We start from the raw sequence: 24,866 nt of genomic DNA, 5'->3' as shown, positions 1-24,866 counted from the left end.
TGTGGAGCCTGGTGAACAGCAGCCCCTGCAAACTGGAAAACAAGTGTTCCTCCAGCCTGGATTCTGGCTGTGGCCCAGTGGGGACTGGGCTTTTTCTCTCTGAAGGGTTTGGAAGGCAAAAACAACTTTCCACCCAGACTGAAATCTTGCACTTTGCTCAGATAATGAGCCTCAATCAATACTCTCATTTACTGACAAAATCCAGGGTGAACAAATTCATATTTAAACCCCAGCTCCTGCAAAATGCCCTCAGAAGGGATTGCCTGGCATGGGCAGAGTCACCAATGAGCAGCTGATTAGTGGGCCAATTAAAATAAAACTGATGGATCATTAAAGCAGCCAGAGCTTTCCAAGAGGCTTTCTGTGGACTGGTCCAGAGTTTGCTGGTTTGGGGCTTTAGTTTGGGGTTTTTTTTTTGTTTTGTTTTGGTGGGGTTTGTTTGTTTGTTTGTTTTTGGGTTTTTTAAAAATTATTTTTGATTTTTTTTTCCCAGGCAGACTCAAGCTCCTGCTCCCTCCACTGTGTGCAGGTGGGGATCCATTTATGCTCCTGGATGTGTGCACCCAGCTCTGGTCACTCTTGGAAAACCCTGAGCTCCTGCTGGTTTGCAGCACAAGCAGCACCAAATCCTCCTTGGAGAGGTTTGTGATGCTCAGGCAGGACCTCAGTGCCTGCAGCAGGTCTTGGCTGTGATCTCTAATGCCAGGGCCAAGGTGAGAAAATCTACAAATATAAGAAAGACTCAACTTTCCCCTGTTGATTACAGGTTTTCTTCCAACAGCAATTCACAGAAATTCTCATTCCATCTTCTACAGCATTTTTGGCAGAAATACCTCCAGGTTCTTGCTCCTGTGAAACAGATCACTGCAGTGATCAACAAAAAAACCCCAACATCTCTTTCCTTCTTAACAATCATTATTTTATTAATATATTTTACAAGATTGCAGTTGAAATCATTTAAATACAAACTTTTTTTTTTATACAGAAAGTGTAATAAAGTTAAAATAGTTCCTTGTGTAATTCATAGCATTATTGCAATGCTTACAAAATTTTGCATAGAGTGTGCAAGGATTGATGTTATTTGATACAAAAAAGCTTTATATTTTCCCACACAACCACACACATACATAAATTAAAAGAAAAAAAAAAAAGCCAAACAAATCTGAATTTCGTCATGAGAACTGTGGTAAGACTTGAAATTCATTTTGTCCTGTTTACACGATCAAGGTCATGGGTGGTTTTCAGGGCAGAGGTCAGCCAAGGTGTTTTCCCACCACAGATGAAAACTGCTGTTGCACAAGGGTCAGTCATGCCTTTGCTGCTGCTGCTGTAGATGAACAAGGTTTCCTTTGACTCTGAATGTTCTGCTGCTGGCTCTACAGGTGTGGAGCTTTTTTGGGTGAGTATTGACAGCTCTATTGGCATTTGTTCACAGGGAAACGAACTCAAATACAGGGTGGGAAAAAATAAACCAAGCCACAAGGAAAGTCCAGGTCCAGCAGGTCCAGATCCCTTCCCTGCTCCCCAAGCACCACCAGGGCAGATCCCTGGACACAGCTCAGGGGAAGCTCTGGCCTAGGGAGGAACCCAGGGGTGGGTGCTGCCACTTGGCCCTTCTCTGACACACACAGGGGACACTGCTGGCTCAGATCTGCCCTTTCTGGGGTTCCTGGCACACTCTTACTCTGCAGGGTTTGCTCATCTTCACTCACTCTGATAACCCACAAAAAGGGACAAGAGAGTGAATTCCTCCTGCCCTCAGGAGCTGCTGCTCTCAAGGTGGCCAAAGGCTTGTGAGAGCAGCACCCAACCACGAGCAGCATCACTTACCCCAGCCACAATCACCCTGTACCATCTGCAGAACCCTGACACTGCCAAAGGGTCTCTTTATCCATCACAGAGTGCTCAGGGCTGGAGGAGGATCCAGCTAAAGACAAAACCATCAGGCTGTGGTTGGTGTGGGAGGTCACTCCCTGCTCTAAGGCAGCCAGCCTGGAGAGATCCAGCCCTGGTGTGGGGGGCTGGTGGGCTTTGCAGCTAAGGGAGTGTGGGAGAAGCTCTAACAGCAACATTTTCTTCAGCTACAACCCAAGCTTCAGCAAAAATAGCACCACCCACAAATAATTGCTCTCTTGCTCTCCAGTGTGAGCCTGCCTCAAGATGTTTCAAGGACTCCATTATGAGGAAATTTGTAAAAGACCAAAGGACATACATTGCTTTAGGAAGAGAAAATGCATTTAGCAGGAAAGGTTTCAGAGGGCTCTATCTCCTATCAGTGGTTAAGCCTTTGAATGGGGAAAAAATGTAGGAGTACAATGCAATTTAAAATTCCTGTTACATGCAAAGATGCACATGACTTGTGCTTTGCAATGGGCCTGTTCCTATAACGACAAATGTGCTGGAAATGGTAAAACTTTCCATTTGGGTAGGACCTGATGAGAGGCTCCAAAGAGCCCTTTTTAATCTCAGAAGAGAAGACTGTTTAGCTAAAGCTGCATGTTTTTATCTGAAGCATTTGGTGTAAATGTAACATTTTCACAGAAATTGCTCCTGATATTTTCTCTTCCTGGTGGAAAGTTTCAACCAACTAAATGAGGCAAACATACAATTACATATCACTTCACAGTGGATTTACCCCTCCTGTTCTTTAATCCCTGTTAAAAGCTAACAAAAGCCCAATCCATGGAGATCAGCTGCCTCAAAGGAAACCTGACCTCCTCTGAACAGGCAGCCCATCCCTCCTGACTGGTGGCACAAAGTCCACAGGGCTTCCAGCTGCAAGAAGGTGAGACATGTCCTGGGAGGGACACCAGTGCTAACTTTGCTGCAGGAATGACACTTGTAGCAAATTAATTTTTAAGGGACTTGCACCTCTAGTTTAAAGTGATTTGGATGGGAAATCTCAGTGGGGCACTCTGATTGTATTTCCTTCTTCATTTCAGATCAAAATCCTGCAGCTTTAAATATCCATCTTTTCCTGTGTTCTTTATACCGTGTGTCGCTTTTCACAAGGGCACAATACAATTCAAGTGGCAGGACAAGAGAGGCTGAAATGATAAAGCCTCAGGGCTGGATGTGCATAACCAGGGGCCTCTCAACCACAGCAGACTTAAAAGCTTTCTAAATACAAGCTATTCACTATAATTTCCATCCAAGCCCCAAGCCACTGTGGTTATTGTGGATGGAAACAACACCCCAGCAATCTTGAACAGCCCGAGCTCTAAGTGGTTTCAGTGACAGTAATTCCACTGAGCTCCATGAAAAGATCAAGCATAATTGCCACCATATTTAGTAAAATGGATGTTATTAATTTAAAGTATAATAGTGCAAAGGGACAGAGACGTTGACTGCATTACTGTGATTAGGGTGTTGTCTCTCCCCATTTCTTCCCCTTCCCTCCTACCTGCCTTGTTTAATTCACTCCACTCTTGCTTGAACAACCTCAGCACCACGTCAGTGTTTAACCCTGCTCCACTCACAGCCATAAACTTGGCTACATCAGCTGTGAATACACAGCAACTGCCAGGCAGAATTTACCTGGAAGTCCCCAATTTTATGGTCACGTCACTGCTACATGCAGGATTTGGGTTTTGGGGGCTGCTGGATTTGGGAGCAGGATGCCAGCTACCAAAACATTACACAGCAATTTCAGAGCTGAGCAAAAAGAGGTTAAAATGGGGACAAGGGAACAGTTGCCAGGAGCACGTTCCTGAGCAGCCAGGGCAATAAAAAGGCTGGTATTTTCATATTCCAAAAGCACCAAAGCAGTGCTTGGCAAAGCTTGGCAGGAACACTGCCTGTGCTTGCTGGGGTGAATTCTGGATGATGACATTTCAAAATTTAAAATGTCAGCCATAAAAGAGCACAGCCTCTATTTTTTTTCATTTTTTCTTTTTTCTTTTTTTTTTTTACTGTAGGTACTTCTGAAATGAAATCATTGCAGCAGTTGCTCTTCTCCACCAAGCAGCCACTGGAGCTCCTGCCCTGCTAATGCTCAGGTGAACAGCTGGCACCATTTGCTCAGTTTATTTATACTTCTAGCCCAGGATGCTGTCTTTAAGCTTTCTGGGCTATTTCTCCACATTTCAGATTCCAGGTAACCTTGCCCTCTGCACACATTTCAAGATTTTTCACATTATTTCCTCCTCTCCCGTTAACCAAGTTAGAGCCTTCCTGCCACTTTATTCTCTTTATGGTACACCTGCATTTTTCCTACCCAGTTGAGAAAAAGCACCATTAAAGTTAATGCATTTCAGGCATGAGGGCAAGCAGAGAGGGATGAACTTCTGGAAGTCTTTGGTCTTTGTCTCACTTTCTTTTGCTATGTGAAACTTAAAGCCATAAGAAAAAACAAATAAAATTGGCTTTTGTTGTAAACAAGTGTATATGAGACTGTGTGTGTGTGTTTGTGTGCATGTGTGAGCATCTTATGAGAACAACATGAATTTTCACTAGGTTGTGATGTGAGCTAGCCCTCTCCAGTTCCACAGGAATCTCCCTTTAACCTTGGAGCACTTTCTAGGGAGGGGTTTTTATTTAGCCATCATTTTGCTATACCATATACTGCAGATTGTATTTTTAGGCTTATGCCTTCAAAGTTTGTTTCTGCAATGTGGTATTTATCACAAGAGGAGAAAAAAACCCCACAGCCCTTCCAAAACACAGCTGTTAGACAGCACATGACTGAGGTAACCAAACACAAATCACTCCTGCACATACTCAGTCTTCTAAAATACTTAGGAGGCTTTATACATATTGTAGTAGTTACTGGCTTCCCCTTTTGATGAATTCCTGAACTGTTAACATTTCTTTGTACTGTTTAACTATGGGGTAATATGCTTCAAAATGAATAAAAAACCCAAACAAACCAACAGCCAAAAAAAAACCCCACAAAGAAACCTGGGTACAGATGTACAGCCAAGATCAGGAACTCTGCTTTTGCTAAGTCTTTTTGCTTTAGGACCATCCTGTCTCAGCTAAGGCAGGAGGCTCACACACTACATATGGATGAGGTTCCTGTCACAGGTGAGCACTGACTGCATTCTCCTGACCCTCTCCTAAAGGGACACATTTACACCAAGCTGGACCAGGTCCTGCAGCCCCACAAGGAGCCAGCAGACAGAAATGCATTTGTGACTCCTGCCTGGCTGCCCCAGGTGCACTGACACTGTGGCACAGTGCCTTGCTTAACATTTGGGTGGGGTTTTAGTGCTCCCAGTGCAGGGGCTGGTTCAGCCCCAGAGCCACCCCAAGGCTGGCAGTGCCCCCAGTGCCCTCAGCTCCCAGCTCAGGCCATGAACTCATCACCATCCCTCCTCTGAGCTCAGCAGGCACAAACCAAACTCCACTTTGGGATCAACCCCATCTCCCAAACTGAAATTCAGGTCAAATTCACAAGGACATACACAAACCTTGTTTGTTGTCAGTGGTAGGCAGAGCACGTGGATGAAATTCCAGTCAGGGGAGCTCTGGTTTAAATGGATTCAGGGCTAAGCAGCCCACACAGGTACAGCTACTCTGAGGGATTCCTGGGCAAGGCAGGAGGAGAAGAGACTCTCCTGCACTTGCCTTGTCCAGCAGGAGAGTCAGCCCCTCCACCACAAACTGTGGAGTGGGAGATGGCTGGATGTGTTAGCAGGCAGCTTTTTAATCAAAATGCCTGTTTTTTCCCCTGGGATCTGAGACACAGCCCTGTTTGCTCTGCTTCCATAGAATCCTAGAATGGTTTGGGAAGAAAGGGACCTTAAATCATCCAGTTCCAGCCCCCTGCCATGGGCAGAGACACCATCCACTAGACCAGGCTACTACCAGCCCCATCCAACACTACCAGGGATGGGGCACCCACAGCTTCTCTGGGCAGCCTGTGCCAGGGCCTCACCACCCTCACAGCAGAGAGTTTCTTCCTAATATTTAACCTAACCCTGCTTGCTGTCAGTTTGAAGCCATTCTTCCATGCCCTGTTCCTCCCTGCCCTTGTAAAAAGTCCCTCTCCAGCTCTCCCGGAGCCCCTTCAGGCACTGGAGGGGCTCTGAGGTCTCTCTGGAGCCTTCTCTTCTCCAGGTGAACACCCCCAGCACTCCCAGAGGGCTCCAGCCCTCAGAACATCTCTGTGGTCTCCTCTGGACTCACCCCCATGTGTCCCCATCCTTCTGGTGCTGGGACCCCCAGAGCTGCACACAGCCCTGCAGGGTGAGGGTCTCACAAGGGCTCAGAATCCCCTCCCCTGACTGCTTTTGATGCAGCCCAGGACAGCATTGGCTTTCTGGGCTGTGAGCACACTTCAGGTCATGCTGAGCTTCTCCTCAACCAACAACCCAAGTCCTCCTCCTCAGGAGCATTCCTGACCCATTCTCTGCCCAGCCTGTGTTTATGTTTGCCACTCGCTGACCAGCACAGGCAGCATCACCCAAACCACTGTCTTACAACTCAAGTGCTGCTCAAATGATCTCAAGTCCCTACAGGGGTTCATTCTTTTAGAAACAATTCCTCACATTTCAACACAACACATAACTTCATGTTTCTTAAGATGGAAACATGGTTGAAAAATAGATTGAAACAAGAATTTCTTTCAGTAGATAAAATTAAGGTACCTTTTGTTCACCTCAGAGAAGCTTCTGCAGTGATGGCACAGATGTTAAGGTCATTTCCCAACAGCTCCCCAGCAGAACTTCACACCAAGACATGAATGTCCTTAGCAGTTTCATGGCTGTTGTGACATGAGAAGGTGACAACCTCATCCAAGAGCCCAGCTGGGAAAAGCAGCTACTCAAAATTATTTTGTTGGGATGGAAATTGGGAGCAGCCAGAGGGTGGCACAGGGATGAGGACAGAGCCACAGCAATCAGGATGCAGCACCCCTGGTGGGCTCAGCCCTGCCTTCCTCACCCCCTGAACACTCCCAGGGCTGGGAAGTTGATCAGATTCATTGACAGGAACTCTTCCTGCAGCACGTCTCTTCAAACTGCTCACACAGGATTTGGTTATGGATTGGGCCACGCTTGCTATGAGGTTTGTGATCAGTATTCAATGAAACAGGAAAAAAAAACCCTACAGTAAATGCAGGACTATGAATGGGACTTCAGTCATGGCCCCAGAGGTAACGTACACAGTATTTTGCTATATTTAACATGGTAAGAAGAAAAAAAAAGTCTGTATCATTCTAGGTGCCCCTACAGTCTCAATGTATTTCATCAATGTCTGTTTTAAGTTGCACAACCAGTTCCCAAGACACCCTCCTGCCCCTCCCCCCAAATAAACTAGATTTAATAACAAGATAAATATGATGTGCTTCTCCTTGCTGAGTGCATTGACTTAAGGCATAGGCACAATTCCCCTCTTTGAACAGAGATGGTACAGTCCTGTGTCCCAATACAATTGTTACCCTGGGTGACCCTTTGCATTCAAATGTTGACTCAAGACATCATAATTACAGGAATCATTCATCAACAAATAGTTTGAATTCGTTAATTTATCAGAAAGCATTATTGAAATAAAAGGAAAGAACTCAATCCTCTTTCAGGAATAAATGTTTTGGGGAGTGCTGCTTTGCTAGGCAGCAACACATCTCATCTAAACTAGAAATCTTCTCTGAGTCCAATCAGTTTTGGATTAAGCCAGAATCGTTAATTAAAAAATAAAAAATTAAAAAAAAAAATCAAACCCTGGTACTCTCGAGACCACAAGAAAATACATGAAAAGCTGTAAAAAAAGGGAATTGGCTAAATTATTTCTAAAGATTTCTGTCAGCTATGTTTTATCTTGAAAATCACTTGAAGAATACCAGCTTTGGTTAGATATCACTAGGGATGGGCACAGATCTGTCTTGTTTGCACATGAGGTAATATTTCAAAAGCATCTCAGTGGCTTAGAAACCTTGCTGTCCTTGTGAGATTTGTTGTCACTTGGAAACTTTTTGCCTTAATTGGTATATTTGGTGTTTTTAAGGATTTTTACATACATGTGGATGAAATTATGGGTCAGATTTCAAGGATCTGGGCTCTCAACATTATTTTCCAAAACTTCAAAAGTGGAAGTAATGTTACCAGATCAGATTTTTGGGTTTTATCCTGCCCATGACTCCTAGACTTTAAAATAAAGAAAAAATGCAACCATGATAAGATTCAACCACAGAGTTTTGGGGACTCAAATTCTAGAGGAACCAGCATCCAAAGTCCTTTCTCTCAGTAATCTGGCTTTGTCAGAATCTTTATAAATCCTTTAAAAAAGTCCTTCATGGTCAGCATCTCTGATAATTGAAGTTTCCACCAAATCTAAGTGATCTTGGACTGTCTATCTTGAAAAGAAAGATGACAAAAATTCTGGTGTAGTATCTCCATTAGACACCTAATTTTATGATTTTCTTCGTTTCGAGTTGATTTTCTTTGTTTCTACCGGTATTTAGGCAATGTCCAAATCTCAAATCTTCACACCTTCACACCAAATATGTTCAAAATTGAAGGTGTTAAGGGGGAGCTGTAGGGTGATCCAGGACACCTGTTAGCAAAAGAGGTTCAGAATTTTTCTTCTCAGTCCAACTTTCACAATTTTTTTCCTTCCAATAACTAAATATAACACCAGTTTTGCCAGCACAGAGATGATTTTAGGGTAATGCTGGACCTGATGTGTCACACCTGAACAGCACCAGGCATCCTTGGCCATGCACAGGCCAGGGCTGAACCCCTTCAGAAAATCACATTTATTATTTCAGCAAGAAGGTCTGGACTTTCCTGCTGGCCAAGTGCATCCATCTCTCCCTACAGGGAGCCATGCTTCAGGTGATAATTAAAGAGTAATTTAACCTCAGGTATCTTGGATCACTGTAGGTGATCAGCACAGCACATCTGGCTATTTTGTTGTTTTTAAAACGATTTCTTTTTCATGCCACAAAAATAATCAGAGATGCTTCTCTTCCCTTTGGATGGTGGTGGCTCTGCCTTGGTTCCAGGGTCTTGCCCAGCCAGCAATCCCATTGCTCTGAGAACATGATCAAAAACGAGGGGTGATCATTGCACTGTCTTAATACAGAAGGGTCCAGGGGAGCATCAGATCCAATTCAGCAGATTGTACCAGTAAATTTTGGTGTGGGAAAGAGAAATGCTACACAAATGTAACAGGGTCACCCTGGGATTCCTTGTACTGAAACATCATTTTACACAGAGGATATATATATATATATCTTATATATATTTTTTTATATATATATTCACACACACGCGCGCGCACACACAAAAAAAGTCTTTGATAGGCTTTCTGTGTTCTAGTAAAAATAGTTGGCAGCTGGATGTGTGAGACCAGAACTGGCTTTTGTGCTGCCTGTGATGCCCCTCTGCAAACTGTCTCTCAAAGGCAGACGCTCGTGTTTATCTGGCAGGTGGAGCTGCCGCCTGCCTGAGACAGGAACAGCCTCCCGTTGGGACACACACAGAGCTCGTAGATTTTTTGCCTGGACCCTGCAGAAGAGGAAGATCCTTGAGGCAAGTTAGGTAGTTTGATTTTTGCAGAATTCAACGTTATCTGGAGTCAGAGGTGGCGAGAGAGAGAGAAAAACGAGAGAGAGAATTAGCGGGGAGTTGTTTTTTCTGATTTAAAGAAAGAGCTGCAATTTCTGATTTCTGTGTTTAAAGAAGCTTCCTCCAGACAGCTCAGCTGCTGCAAAAACTGGGTAGGGAAGGGCTTTAGGATGGGAAAGTCTGATACAAATCTGGATGGGCACATTATCTGCCTTTACCACGACCTCCAGTTTGTTTCTGCTGATGCTCCCACCGTGTTTTCTTGGCTTTTATCTTCCTGGGACACCTCCAGGAATCCAATCCCAGGTTTGGATTGACCCAACCAGAGGCACCCCACTGTCAGATGGAGAGCATGGATGGTTCACACCCACCCAACCACCCTGCTCCTCCATCAGGATCTCTGTCACTGCGATCCCACTGCCAGTTACACTTGCAGGCTCCCAGCACTGACTGTTATGTATATTTTATGTATATATTATGCATATTTTATGCATATTTTATGTATATGTGTAACACTTTTGTGTATATTAAAAATAACTCCAATGCTCTAACAGTCCTAAATTCCTCCTTACAAAACAACATAAGGCAAACAACATGTTTGCAGCTCTCAGACATGTGGCAGCTGCAGGAGAGTGCTCTGCCATCAGCCAGAATACTGTAAAATAACCTGAACCCCAGAATAATACAGGGTGACTGAGAATATCAGCAATGACAGTAAGAATCTCCCAGTTTAGTATCCACCCATCTCCTGTCCTGAAAGATACAAGTCAATTTATGCATTAAAAAGCAACTTAGCATTAAAACCAAAACTTCAACTGCTTGAAGTTGTGAAATACCTTGGATTTCAATCTCAATGTATTAGGTAGGGTTTTTTTTCTGGTATTTTTCAGAGTTTTTTTTTAACACCCATGGTCTAGGTTTGGACTGTCTTAAAATGCAAATAACAGAAACTACAATTAAAAAGTCTTTCTATTTTTTACCCCTGACACTAAGATAGGTAAATCTTAACTTATGTGGGAGCCCTCTTGCCTGGAGGTTTGTTTTCCATGGGCAACTCCTCCAGACAAGGGTCTCAGTGGTTTCTCCACTGGGAGCTCCTCAGCCTCATCCTTTGGTGTCTTCCATCACTGTGGCAGGAGGAGGGGATGAGAAAACATCAAATCCTTGTGCCCACGTGATTTTGTGACACCAGAACAGGCTGAACTCAACACCTACTTTACTTTTGCTCCATGTTATCAGCTTTAATTGCTCTCTCTTCCCCTTTGGAAGTCTCTCCAGTGCAACAACCTGTGTCTCCTAGCGTTCCTTTCGTTCCAGAATGAAACATCAGCCACAAAAGCTTTTCAGATCAATACCAGTGAATTAAGCTCTTATAGAATAATATATGATAAAAGATTTAATTATGCTGGCCAAGTAAATCTTGTTTTAAAGTGACAAGGAAACAAAGAATTTAGAAGCAGTGTGCATTTTACAGCTGCATAAATCTGCTGGAACAACAGTTGCTATTATCCACGCACTTTAAAAATAATGAATCAGCCTTTGCCACGGAGTGAGCCTGATCTGCATGGGATGTGTTCAGTCAGAGTGAGCACAGCAATGAAGTCAGGAGAGCCCAGTGTCCCCAGGCTTTCCCACACAGCAGCCTGGTGACACACAGCTCTGCAGGAGATCCCTGCCTTGGCTGCAGGGCTTTGCACTCACCTCTCCATCTTTGGATTCCAGCCTGAGCTCTGTCCTGCACGTGGCCTTCAGGCTGCCGGCCTCGGCGTTGATCTCGATGCCCTTGGGAGCCTCCATCACCAGCGCGCGCGTGGGCGACTCCAGCCTGCAACAACACGGGGGACACAGCCCGTGGGCTCCTGCTCATGTGCTGCACCAGCCTGACACACACAGGGGGACACAGCCTGTGGGCTCCTGCTCATGTGCACCAGCCTGACACACACAGGGGGACAGCTCCTGCTCATGTGCTGCACCAGCCTGACACACACAGGGGGACAGCTCCTGCTCATGTGCTGCACCAGCCTGACACACACAGGGGGACACAGCCTGTGGGCTCCTGCTCATGTGCTGCACCAGCCTGACACACACAGGGGGACAGCTCCTGCTCATGTGCTGCACCAGCCTGACACACACAGGGGGACAGCTCCTGCTCATGTGCTGCACCAGCCTGACACACACAGGGGGACACAGCCTGTGGGCTCCTGCTCATGTGCTGCACCATCCTGACACACACAGGGGGACAGCTCCTGCTCATGTGCTGCACCAGCCTGACACACACAGGGGGACAGCTCCTGCTCATGTCCTGCACCAGCCTGACACACACAGGGTCACACAGCCCGTGGGCTCCTGCTCAGGTTGTGCTGCACCATCCTGACACACACAGGGGGACAGCTCCTGCTCAGGTCCTGGTGCTGCCTGAGCCTGCAACACACAGGGGAGACACAGCCTGCGGGCTCCTGCTCATGTCCTGTGCTGCACCATCCTGACACTCACAGGGGGGATGCTCCTGCTCAGGTCCCAGTGCTGCACCAGCCTGCAGCACACGGGGTCACACAGCCTGTGGGCTCCAAGCTCCTGCTCAGGCTGCTGGTACTGCCCTGCTGCCCCAGCCTGCAGCACACAGGGTCACACAGCCCGTGGGCTCCTGCTCAGGCTGCCCTGCTCCAGCCTGACACACACAGAGGGGACAGCTCCTGCTCATGTCCTGTGCTGTCCCAGCCAGTAACACACAGGGCTCACACAGCCCCTGGGCTCCACGCTCCTGCTCAGGCTGCCGTGCTGCCCTGCTGCCCCTCAGACCCTGCTGATGTGCAGGTTCTCACCTGCTTCCAGAGGAGAAGGTTCATGCATGGTGAAGCACACCACAAATCAGATCTGCTAACATGCCGTGCCAGGTTTGCTATGCTGGGCCAAGAGAAAAGGGGCAGTGAAGCCACCCCCAAGGTCAGCTTGCTCTTATTTCTGGTTCAGCTTTCTCACTAATCAGTGCTAACAGGGGAGATCAGCAAAGCTGAACACCCACACAGAGGGTGCAGGTGTTTCTCTTCCTCAAACCCCTGTTCAAACAGGAATAAATTAGTTCTCCTGACTTCCTACAACGTGAGGTTTGGAAGGATTTAAGGATACAAGGAAATCAATGAAAGCCATCAGGCTGAAGACCCCAAAATTTGTGGTCTCCAATCCTGGGCTCACATCACACCAGGCATGACCATGTGCTCTGCAGAGCTTCAGTCCCTCCTAAATGTGCATACACTGCAGCAGCCTCTGACAGTCCTGCTACAGCCCTGTAACCCTGTACCTTCAGGGTTAATGCTGTAAAGAGCAGAAGCACAAGGTTCGTTCTTCTCTGTTCATCATCCATTTTCAGGTCTTCTACTGTACTTGTCTCTTTCTTATTTATAATACAGTCTCTTATTACTCTCTGTCTTGCAAATGGTTAAAAAAACCAACTCTCCCCCTCTGGGAATATCCTCTTAGTTGATTTCATCATCATTTATTTGCTGTAGGGTCACAAGATCTGGGCTGTGGTGTCCTCAGAGGAAGGAGGTGGGAGGGCTGGAGCAGAAGCTCCTCTGCCTTGCCAGTTTTGGGCTGGCAGCACTGCCCAAGGCTGGGCATGGGGCAGCCCAGCAGCACCCCCAGCTCTCCTGGGCAGCTCTCAGGCTTTGCCTGCATCAGCTCTTTCTCTGCTCTCCATATGTATAATCATTTGTGCATGTAAGTGTGTTCTTAAATGGACTCCTGCTGGTACTGAGACAGCATTATGGGGGACTGAGGGAATTCAGCTGTATTTATTGCAGCCCACAGTTCAATAAAGCACAGGCACAGCTCCCTCTGTGTGGCACTTGGCAAGTTACGACTTTCCCTCTTTTCAGGGTCTTCATTTTGCTGCTTTTTGAACACCTTTCCCTCAAGACCCCAAACTTACCCATAATTTCCTGGCTGAATTAACTAAATCTAAATTTCAGGGAGCAACTGAGGCACATGCAACCTAAGGAATGAGCATGGTCTCATGGTTAGCAGCCTCTGCACAACCCCTCTGAGCTGCTTTTTGTTTTTTGCAGGGAAGGCACATTTTCTGTAAACTTCTTCTGATTCCTTCCACTGGTATCACCCCTCAGCTGGTTCCTGTGTGAGGAACCTAAGGTTAAGACTGCTGTAACTCAGGTTTTTTTCCTGTCTGAATTGCAGCTTGCATGGAGGACAAAAAGCTGTCTGACCTGTATTTTCCCTGGATTTCTGCCCAGGGCTTCAGCACACTCTCACCCTTGGTGTAGCTCCCAGGCTGGTGTTTGCCCTGAGAAACAAAGGCCCCTCTGCTTGCCCTAAGCCCCCAGGATCTGTGCTGCAGGGTCTGGCACACATTCCTTCTCCTCCACAGGCTGGATCCTCAGGAGGAGCAGCAGAGAGCTTGGGCCAGCTGTATCTTAAATCATGTATCTAAATTCACCAGAGGATGTGTCCAATTTCAGAGCATGTGCCCAAACCCCAAGACAGCTGAGGTAATCTGAGGATAAAATAATTCCTAAGAACACAGCCTGGTGACTCTCCAGCTCTCCAGCATCTCAGTGACTCTCCAATTTCTTTGATGTTCTGGCTGTCTCAATACATTTGTTCATCTGTTAATCTCTTAGCTCTTCTATCCACTGAGAAATAAATCTCCTAGGTACAGAACAGTGTTCAGACACCACAGTGCAAACAGCCTCCTTTGCAGCAGCCCTCAGCTCCTGCTCTGTGCAGGAGCAGCCTCCCTGTCCCACACCTTCCCTGGAGAGAGAGGAGAGCTGGGAATTCTGTGGAAGTCTGGGGGAGGATCAGTAGAGGAGCTTCCTGCACATCTTTCCCTGTGCACACAGGTCCCCTGAACAGCCAACTGAGTAAAAATTCAAGCTCTGAATAAACTACCAGTGATCTGGAGTGTCCTAGACAACACTGGCCCAAAGTTTTATTCTCTTTCACATCTAACAAAGTGACAGAGTTCTTCTCCCTTCTCCACCCGAGGAAGTGGAATAACAGCATCTTGCAAACACTGTTGAAAACCATGTGATTTTTGGATGCATTCTAATCCATGCAGAGATTCTTCTTTCCTCATGGAGGCACAGAGGACCCTCCCAACAGCCCTTGGTGTGACTGGGACAAGGACACAGTAACAGCCAGGGCTCTGCTGCTGCTCCATCACCCTCCTCACTGAGCCCCATCCCACCATCCCAAATCACAGCCTCAGGCAGCTGCAATCCTGATTCACGCTGATTCAACCCAAACCCAACCCTTTAACACTGAAAATACAACTTTAAAGCCCAGGGATCTCTTTAGAACCTTAAAACTACAGAAATGTTTGAAAATACCAGGACAGCAAAGTGCAGCTCTGTCAATCCTGAAAACTTTGGTCTGCAGCCCACATGGCTTTGTGCTTGTGCTGTGGCTTGGAGCCTGACTCTTCTCTCTCCTCCATGTTCCATAGTGCTGTAAATCCATCTTTTTGGGACCCTTGTCCCAGTTTATGCTGCTGTTAAGGAGGACAGGAAGGTCTTAAAAATCGTTTCCTTGGTATTTAAGGGGCATATGTTTGTAAGGGATTTCATTTGGTGATTTTCTGATATCCTGAATGAATCCCTGAGCCACCTGACCATAAACCAGGAGCTGCAAAATCTATGCAAAGCCAGAGAGAGCAGTTGGGGAGTTTATGCTCTGGGGGTTTGAGCAATGTTTACTGAACACTTTCATTTGAAGCAGGCGTTTAAGAGACGCTCTGCTTTTAAACCTAATTCTGCCTTCCAGAGCAGAACCAATTTGGAAACTAATAATGAAAGAAAATGATTTAGAGATGAACAGATAATTCATTCAAAATCAACATTTGTTTTCCAGTGTGATACTCCAAAGCTTTTAGTGGGATTCCCATCTCCTGGTGAGGTGTAAGCCTGTACTTAGAGCAGCAGGCTGGAAAGGTGGCTGCATGAATATAGATGGTTTCATTATTTGCTCCTGCTCTTGAATTTTCCATCCCAGCAATTGGCACATAAGCCCTTTTTATTGACCATGGGTGCTGCTTATTTTTGCTCCAGTATTTGCAGGACTGGATTTTGACCTCTCTCCCAGAGCTGGGCAAGAAGGGTAAATGCAATGCTGTGCACAGTTACAGCTTGCTGAATTCAGCACTGAGATAAGCCACTGCCATGAAATTGCTTCTGTCCCACCTGCAGTCTTCCTGGGAGGTGGATGAGGAGACATTCTCCTGTCTGGGTGACTCCCCACAACTTGGGAACTACTCCTCTGGATCCCAAGGTTTCATATAAGTCCAAAATTAAAAAAAAAAAGACACAAGTAACAGGATTTTCAGAACTGCCCAAGTTCCCAAGTTCCACTTATTACAACGGGTGTTAGCTACTTTTGAAAATCCCATTGAGCACCTAAATGCCATAACAGATCTGACCCTTAATCTCAGTTCTTAGTTCTGCAACAGAGGTAATAGCACTTCCCAACTCCATGGGGAGGATGGGAAGATAAATATATTAGCAGTTGTGAAGCCTTTATATACTGCAATAACTGAGGCCAGGGAAGTCACCATGGCCAGGGATAAATGGCTGGCACGTGGATAACTGATCCTTCCAAGCTGTACTGCTGGGCTTGCACCTTCATCAAAAACAGTGCCAGTCCTGTTCCTCCCCCTGAGCACACTCAGCTCCAGCTCACCACCCTTAATGGGCAGTGCTAAGTGTGCCTCTTAAGCCCTTCCACTCCACCCTACCACCAAAGCACCTCCTGTTTTAAAGAGAGGTGATGGCATGTGGGCATCTCGCAGTGAACCCCTGGAAATCAATGGGAATTCTGTGCTCCTGAAAATCAGCAAGGAAGAAAAAAAATTTCAGTGTCATCCCTGCTTTGCTTTGGGAACTTCAGCAGTAATTTAAAGGAAATCAGCACATGAGTTTGTACTGTGGTTCCAGAGAAAGTCATTCACTTGGAACGATCATTACTTACCCAGATTTCTAGTTTTCATTTCCTTCATCATAAACAGCCACATTAATCACCTCAGCACCATGGAATCTATTTCCTTCTTGTCCCTCCCCTCACCCCCTCCAGGACAATGCAGCATTTTCCTTACTCTTATGAACAGCCTTTTGAATTTTGGCAAAAAAAGAGGGTATTAAAGATGTGCAGGCAGCATCACCTGAAGCTGGAGGCTGCTGATGTGCTTCCAACACAGTGAGCATAATTCTGTTAAATAGTTACATTTAATGTAAATTGTTCAGGGGGGAAATTTGCCCAGGTCCAGCACTGATGCAAACATGACTTGCAATCTGTGGCTTGCACCAAAGGCTACAGCAGAGGAGAGGGATGATCCTCAACATGTGAAAGGATTTCATGTGAGCTGAGCACCTTCTGCTGCCACTTTGTAATTGTTCTCATTTTTTCTTTTTCTAATTTTTTTTTCTTTTTTTTTTTAACTAGGAATGGCCTCAAGCTTCAAAATTCCTTGTCCCCACAAGGGGCTTTTTCTGTGTGGGGCAGAAATGCTGCTTGCAGTATGGAAATGGGAAGAGAAGTTCATTCACAGGAGGTGAGGAGCATATGATGCAGCAGTGTGGTAACAGGAGCTAATTTAATTTTACTTAGAAACCTCTGGACTGAGAATAGAGCATGCATTACTGCAGCTGTAGCCCATTACCTCTAATGACTCTAATTATTTTTTATGGTATCCATCTGACCAGCCATAAGATTCACGTTGAGCATAAAATTAGCCAATGTTAGCACCGTGCCTGCTTCTATCTCATACAATTGGTAAATTATGTCAGCAAGTAAACATGGAGCTCCATCAATTTGCTGGTAATGAACCAGCTTCTTCAGCTGAAATTTGTTTTCAATTTTACCTCCCTTGTTTCAATGAAATCAATGGGATCACCCATTCCCAGCGACTGACACTTCTGACTTCATTATTTGGGCGTTATCTCATATATGTCAACTCCTAGAACAAAACACAGCACTTTTCTCCCCATTAACAGGAAGCTAATTAGGTTTTACTGAATTGCAAAGAAGCCATGCTTACTTTCTATTTTTAGTAGGCAAGAAATTTTTTTTAAAATTATTTTTAATTGTCTTTACTTGTATTGGAACAGAAAAGTGAAGGAGGAGCAACAGGTTGAGCCTTGACTAACCTGGCGAAAACCTCAACTGAAACCTCAACTGAAAACCTCAACTCACTTTCAACTGAAAACAAGTTCAAGCAAAGTTTGTCTCTGCCCTGAGCTGTCCCCTTCATCACTAGAGTTCCTTCCCACTGATATTGCCATTTCATGGGAAAGGCATAGGCTAAAATATGGCAAGAACAGCGAGTGTAATATAAAGCAGGAAAGAGACAAAAAGGGAGCTGGCCTTGGTACATCAGAGCCAGAGGTTAAAATCCAAAGGATTTTAAATGCACAATGTCTTTTCCTGAGACACCATGATTTTGACAAAATATGACCTAAGTGGCACAATACAAAAGCAGCAAGCACACTGAGAGCTTGCAGAAGAGATCATCACTAATAAGAAAATATGTATCCCTGTTATTTATTGCCTAGCATTGACATAAATCTTGTTTTCAATTACATGTTAATGAAGCACACCAATTACTGTTTGAATAGGGACATCTGATTACAGTCTCAATCAACAGAAATAAATCTTGCTTATGGAACGTTTCCAGGGTATTTTCTTTAGAAACATTAATTAGAGAAGTAAACAAGGATATATTATTATCATGTCATTCAATTGTAAATCCTGCCTATCACTGTAAATACTGGTTAGTCTGACAGTGTGCATCACCACAGTTTCCAGTGTTTATGCTGCAAATCTAATGAGTGACAATTCCAGTGCAGCCATAATCTGAAAGAGATTGTTATGGCTTCAGGTCCAAAACCTTATGCAATTCATAATGTAATACACTGAACAGTAAATGAAAATTATTTTAGCTATCTCCACAAACCACAGGTAATTCCCAAGCAAACCCCACCTAAATCTGTCAGAGACCTGACAGGTGCAGAGGTCTAATGATGCTTTATTGGAAATTACAGTTTTCTAATTGAGTTAGAGATAAGTCTGTTTCAAATGGCAGGGGGTGCAACAAATTTTCTCATCTGTGTTTGGGCAACACAGATGCTGAAGAGATTTTGTACAAAGCTGAGTCAAGAGAAAGATAAAAAGGAGTTGAAAATTACCCTTGAGCTAACTTTGTAAGCTTTACTGTTTCCTTGGATAAGGAACCTTGTGTTTACAACTTTTCTTTTTTCTTTTTTAAATAGAGCTCTTACAGCTTCAAGGAATGCTTCATCACCAGCAGTGTAATAAATCTGCTGCTGGTTTTGGTTTAACTGCATCTCAGAGCCCAATGGACCAGTTTATGTATTTTTCACCCAGCTGGAGTTATGGGTCCTGTGTTTAGTGAAATTTTCCTGAAGAGAGCTGATGCTAAAACAATATTCTTCTGACCATGTAATGGACATATCTTATTATCTCTTCAGAGACCACAACTCTGTGAAAAGGGCTAACAGCAGCGAAACCATCACAGAGCAGGGCAAAGCCAGCTTCAGGAAGATGCTCAGCTAAATTAAAAGAAGATTTGAGAGGGTCCAGACAAATGAGTAATCAGAGGAGTTTCTAGGGAGGGTATTGTCTTGCAGCACCAAGCAGGTGAGAACCAGCTTTCATTCTCCCTCCAAAAAAATGCCATTCCTCAGCAAGAGAAGAGGTTTGAACATATGGTTCCTCCCACCACACTGCAAATCCCCTGCTGCAGTCTTCCAGGACACTTTGCACTAGCTGAGGCTGATTCAGAGCACTAAAAAGCAGCAAAACTAAGAAAACATGGAGCAGTCAAAACACAACTGTAAACTCCTTGTGATTGCCTACCATGATGCAGCACAGGAATTGCTGAGGGCAAGGTAATTATGTAAAGTTGTCTCCAATATCTTAGGGTAGTTTTGGTTTTACATTTAAAGTAATTCCTGGAATTGTTTACCAGAAGCCAAATACAGTATTTAGAAGACAAAACCTGAGATCAAGCAGATGATATCAAATTAATCCAGGGAGAAAAATGACTGTGTAATACTATTGAGATCTAGCTTCATTATGAACTGGAGAAGCGGTGAAGGGCAGAGATTGTCTAAGAAAGAAGTGCAAGATTAATGTTCAATGAAGTGGAGGTATGGCTGAGAAAATTAAAATCATCTGGATAATTAAAAAATTCTGTTGCTTATAAATCAAGGAGGGAAATTATCATAGAAATTGGGAGATAGTTGAACATGATGTGTGGTAAATACAGATGTGGTTTAAAAAGATGATGTATTTAAGCAGACAGAGAAGGGATTCAGAGATGTAAAAATAATGATTCCTATTTTAAGTGTAGAGATGACTGCAACATCCCTCTCCTCACCTGGGCTGGTCCAGCTTCCAGCCCTGACAATCTGGGACAGCCAGAGCCATCTGTGTGCTGAGTGGTGGGAACAGTCAGAATTGGGACAAAAAATGACATGATCACAAGAAAGCTGAGCTCCAACCAAGGCACAGGGCTGCTGCTGCCACTGGCTGGCACCTAAGAGCCCATAATTATTTTTATTACAAACACCTGACCACAGCTCCTTGAACATTTACACAGCCCAGGTTAAAACTGCTCAAATAAGAGTCTGGAAATTTCTTCATGGCTAACCTGTGTGTGGTAACCAGGGGGTTTGGCACTGCAGTGTGGCTGTGCCTCTGATCCCACTGCCCACAGCCTCCCTGCACTCCCCAAACCAGAGCTGCACATGCCTCATCTACCTAAACCACCCATTCATTTTGCTTATTATGTAACTTCTTGCAATAAATGAAAACAAATGGAAAGAAAATAAATTCCTCCTCCTGTTGGCTGCACTAACGACCAGGCTCATTTCACACACAGAGAGAAATAATTACTTTTCATGTTACCATAATTGCCTAAACCACAAATGCATTTTTTCAGAAACAAAGGTTGGGCTGGTGTAAGTTTCTAATTACAGGTTGAAAGCTTCTAATTAAAAGGCATAAATTGGAAGGAACCCTTTCAAGCAGAATTGCAGAAGAAGCTGCTAAGATTGGGTATTATCTTGATGGGGAAAAAGAAACAGAAACCAAATGTTGTGGCTCTTCCTCAGGGCCACTGACACCATTTGCTACCCAGTGTCTCACCAAGTGCCCTCAGGGACACAGAGGAGATGAACACAGCACAGAGGAGGGCTGTAGGGCCACATTTCACAGCAACCCTGAGCCACTGGCACAGGGACAGTGATGCTGAACCAGAGGGAACAGTTCAGGCTTCAGGCAGCTTCTTCCTGAAGTTTATACTGGTGGATGGTGGCAGGAGGACAAAGCCACCTGAGTTAGGCTAAAATGATAAAACATGATGAAAATAGGGATATATGAGTGAGGTATAATGTGCTGGATGAAGAATTTGTATTGGTTCATATTCACAGGACAAGGTGCCCAGATTTGGGGTGACTGTCACGTGCAGTCAGTAGCTGGATGAAATTGGGCCCAGTCTCTGCTACTTTCATGATTTGCTCTTCTGCTTTACTCTGAAAGAAGGCAGCATGATGCAAATGCTTTATCTTATTCTCCTGTTTTTCAGAGTGTTGAACAATCCTGCAGGGCAGACCAGCAGGCCATCCCTGCCAGAGAAATTGCTTTCCTGTGATAACCCACACTCCAACCAGAGGATTACTGGCAGGGGTGCAGCCCTATGCAAATATTGCAGTCATGAGCATCAGCCTTTGCATGCAGTCTCCTGCATCAGAACTGCTTGAGGAAGAGATGTCCATCTGGATTTTCATTTAAAATTACTTTTGAAGTTTGTCTGCCCATGGGGTTTTCACCTGCTGTTTGGTCAGCAATAAAGGAAAAGGGTCAGGGGGATTAAAATCTCACATGGATAGTGCTCAGGTTCAGCCTCCAGCACTCACTGCAGTGATGATTTTCTCCTCTCTGTTGATTTATTCTATTCCTTCTAAAAAGACTGGCATTAATAGTAAATCACTTACAATGAGAAATACAGAGATAACGAAGCTAAAAAGGATTTGGAATGGCAGAATAAAAAAACACTGCTGGAAAAAAAAGAAAAAAGGTGTGTCTTTGTGCATCATCTACTCAGTGGTGATACCCTTTGGAAACATGTACACACTTGCCTAAGTGGATTTGAAGAGCTTATTTAGCATGACAAATTGGCTACAACCTGATGGGTATTTCTGAAACCCATTCATGGACCTGCAGACACTCACATTCCCATGGCATATCCATTCATTGTACAGTCAATTTATAATGATTCCACCAAATTAAATCTTTATTAACAAACTTATTGACTCTGGCTTTGACTTATTGTCCCCCCTTTTAATTAACTGCAGTAATGAGACAAGCAACATCCAATATAACAAACATTTTGTTTAAAACCTGCCATTTATTTCAAGCAGCTCCACTAAAAATGAAGGCTGAATTGCTATTTGCTAAATGTCAATTTTCACACTCTGTTGAACCTTTTCTGAAGGCTGTCAACCACAAATCTGCAGTCATCTTTTCCCCTCTGATCACAGCTATATAGAGCATATAACAGGTTTTCAGTTACTTTTCATTCTTATGCAGAAGATATACCATTTTCTGTTCCCAGTATACTTTAAAAAATTGTAAATGTGCATAAATTGTAAACGTAAAGGGATGCATATGCCAAGGTTGTGGCCTCTTTCACAGTCACACCAGCAATGTGGTTCCATGTCTGCATGTGCAAGGGCACAGGAATGATCCAGACTCCTCAAATCCAGCCCATTATCATGCAACAATACTGCACCATCCTTTTTTTCCAAGTGCTGGGCTCCTGCTCACAGCTGGGGAGATGTTTCCCCCTCCAGATCACTCATTCACAGCTGTGCTTTGGGAGGAACTCTAAAATAAAGCCAAGGAATGGCCAGACCACCATGGATAGAGAGGCCCAGGGCTCCCTCCTGGTGACCTTTTTGGCACAGAGGAGTTTGGAAGGGCAGTGGGAGGGATGAGGAGTATCTGAACAAGTCAGGCTCAAAGCTCTTTGATGGTGTAGAACAGAAAATCTTACAGCTCTTTGAGATTTCCAACTTGCTTTCAAATATGCAAAAGAAAATAGGTTGGGAAATGGTGTAGAGAAGAAAATAAAGGAATTGTGTGGGAGGGTGGAAGGAGGAAAGGAGCAGAGAGATAAAGAGATCAGGAAAAAGAAAATCCCAACTTGCTGAAAATGAGAATATAGAGATGTCTCCAAAGGGACTACTTTAATTTAGGGACAAGAATGTTTTGCAAATTCTTAGCATCAATTTATTTTCAGCTAAAACCAAAACTGTTTTCTACTTGTCTTTTGCACATAATCACTCCTGAGGAAAACATGCATTCAGAGGTGAGGCTTGGCAATCCTTCAAGGCAGATGTGCCAGACAATATTCCTCTGAACTGCAAGAGAGACTGTTGAGCCTGGAGGTTGCAATTCCCCCTTTGCTGGGGGCTGCCCTACTGGCATGAACCCACCTCTTCCTGGGGGAGGGAAATCCCTGTCCTGCTTCACCTGCTGCCCCTGGGAGCTGTGCAGCCCTGCTGCTCACAGGTGTGTCTCAAGAAGCTCTGCCTCCTTTCTTTGCCTCTCCCTTTGCTGGCTGCTATCTGCCAAGGTGCTGCTGCTCTAAGTTGTTGACCTTGTTCACTTTAAGGCACTGAAACCTCTTCTCCTGCTCCTTGGGCCAACCACAGCAAAATGAGATTATGCTCAACGTGTCTTGACTCTTGCAAGGGTCCTTCCATCCTTCCTTGGCCAAGTCTGCCTTTTGACTGTAACAACCTCCCCTGGATGTCTCTTTAGCAGGTAACAAAGACAATTCCAGTTGCTAATGGAAGAGGTCAAATGGAGGTGAAGGGAAATAGATTAAAAACCAAAAAAAGAACTGATGTCAGAAAAGCTGCTGTACCACTCAGTGGCATAACCCCTTCCTGTAACAGGTTTTTGGCTGTGATTTTCAATTCATTTTGCACTATTTTATTTTGATTTTAAAAAGGCAGCTGGGTAGGAGAACTGGCTTTGTGGCTGAAGCTGGGATTCAGTGTCCAGCCCTGAGATTAAGTGCCTTTGTGACCACATCCAGTGGTCCCTGGGCTCCCTGCAGCCAGGTGGGGATGGCTCAGCACAGCCCAGGAGGAAGAATTCTCCCCAACACAGCAAACTGAAACAGGCAAGTCTTTGCTGCTGATTTTTCCTGGTATCCAAGCCAGCTCACTGGAAAACTTCCTCACAGAATGCCCCCTGTGCTGCAAGGCACAGTCCTGAGCCATCACCTCACCAAGGAACTCCACCAGATTCCTGTGAGCTGGGAATGCCCCCAGGTGCACAGGGCTCACCCCAAGCACTGCCCTTAAAAGAACTCAATAGAGTTACCTTGGGAACACACCAAGAGAAAGGAAATTGGACCTTAAAATCAACCTTAATTCTCCCTTTGCACAGCCAAACAAAGTAATGATAATGATAATGACAACAACAACAACAAAGAAAAACTGCAAGAGAAAAAAAAAAAAGAATTATGGGTGGTTTCTATGGTCTCAGAAACCAAGAAAGATCAAAGCTGCAAGGTATAATTTTTTTTTCCTGGAATGCCTTGCTTTTTCTGAATTGCCTGCACACTCATGGCACCTCTCAGCAGTCACATTAACACTATTGATTGTCTGCTTGGTGGGAAACAGGAGGAAAAATAAAACAGGCAAGAACTTAACTCTGTTCAGATGCCTCCAGTGCAACTGCACGTGGATAATTTTTTTATGGATGATCATCTCTTCTAAAATCTCCCCAGTGAAAATTGCTGCTGTGCTCTTCCTCTGTGTCAGTACCCAAAGCCACCCAGCCAGGCAGGGCAGGAGCTGGAGCTTTCCCAGCTCCTCAAAATGCTGGGGTGTTCCTGTTCTTTGAGGGAAAGGCTGTGAGAAATGTCTTCATTTCTGCCTTTTAGAGCTGCCAACCCTCCAGGTTTGCAAGGGCTCCACGCCAGGGCTGGCCTGTCACCTCCCTGGTGACAGCATTCCACCCCCATGGCCCAGCAGCCAGGAGTGGATATCTCCAGTGGATATCTCAGACATTAAGTTCACTGCAGCTCTTCTCTCCATCTTATTCCAATTATTCTTGCAGTCCTTTTCCCCCCCCCCCGTATTCTGCCATAGAGCAAGTCCCCAGGAAAACAACATTTGTTGTTACCCTAAAAATGCACATTTGCCATTTTTAGCTTATAGGTGATGACAGTAATGGAGTACCCAGGGTGAAACCACAAAAGCCCCCAAACCAGAGAAAACACCCCCTGCTCTCCAAAAGAGCTCATTCAAA

At 44.8% G+C, this 24,866-nt stretch overlaps 1 protein-coding gene across 4 annotated transcripts in view; it reads right to left on the bottom strand.

Annotated features, from left to right (window-relative positions):
* Positions 1 to 1,040: 1,040 nt before the first annotated feature.
* Positions 1,041 to 24,866, bottom strand: part of SGCD (sarcoglycan delta) — a 307,428-nt gene continuing 283,602 nt past the window's right edge. For all 4 annotated transcript variants that reach the window (XM_030229318.2, XM_030229319.2, XM_018915521.3 and 1 more), the window contains 2 exons: positions 11,211 to 11,334; positions 1,041 to 9,513 (listed from right to left, as the gene is read on the bottom strand). In XM_030229318.2, coding sequence (XP_030085178.1) covers positions 9,340 to 9,513; positions 11,211 to 11,334 — 298 coding nt within the window. In that variant the 3' untranslated portion in view covers positions 1,041 to 9,339. The remainder of the gene's footprint in view (positions 9,514 to 11,210; positions 11,335 to 24,866) is intronic.

The sequence above is a fragment of the Serinus canaria genome, chromosome 13 (genome assembly GCF_022539315.1).
Source record: "Serinus canaria isolate serCan28SL12 chromosome 13, serCan2020, whole genome shotgun sequence".
Lineage (NCBI taxonomy): Eukaryota > Metazoa > Chordata > Aves > Passeriformes > Fringillidae > Serinus > Serinus canaria.
This window is presented reverse-complemented; position numbering and strand designations above follow the sequence as displayed.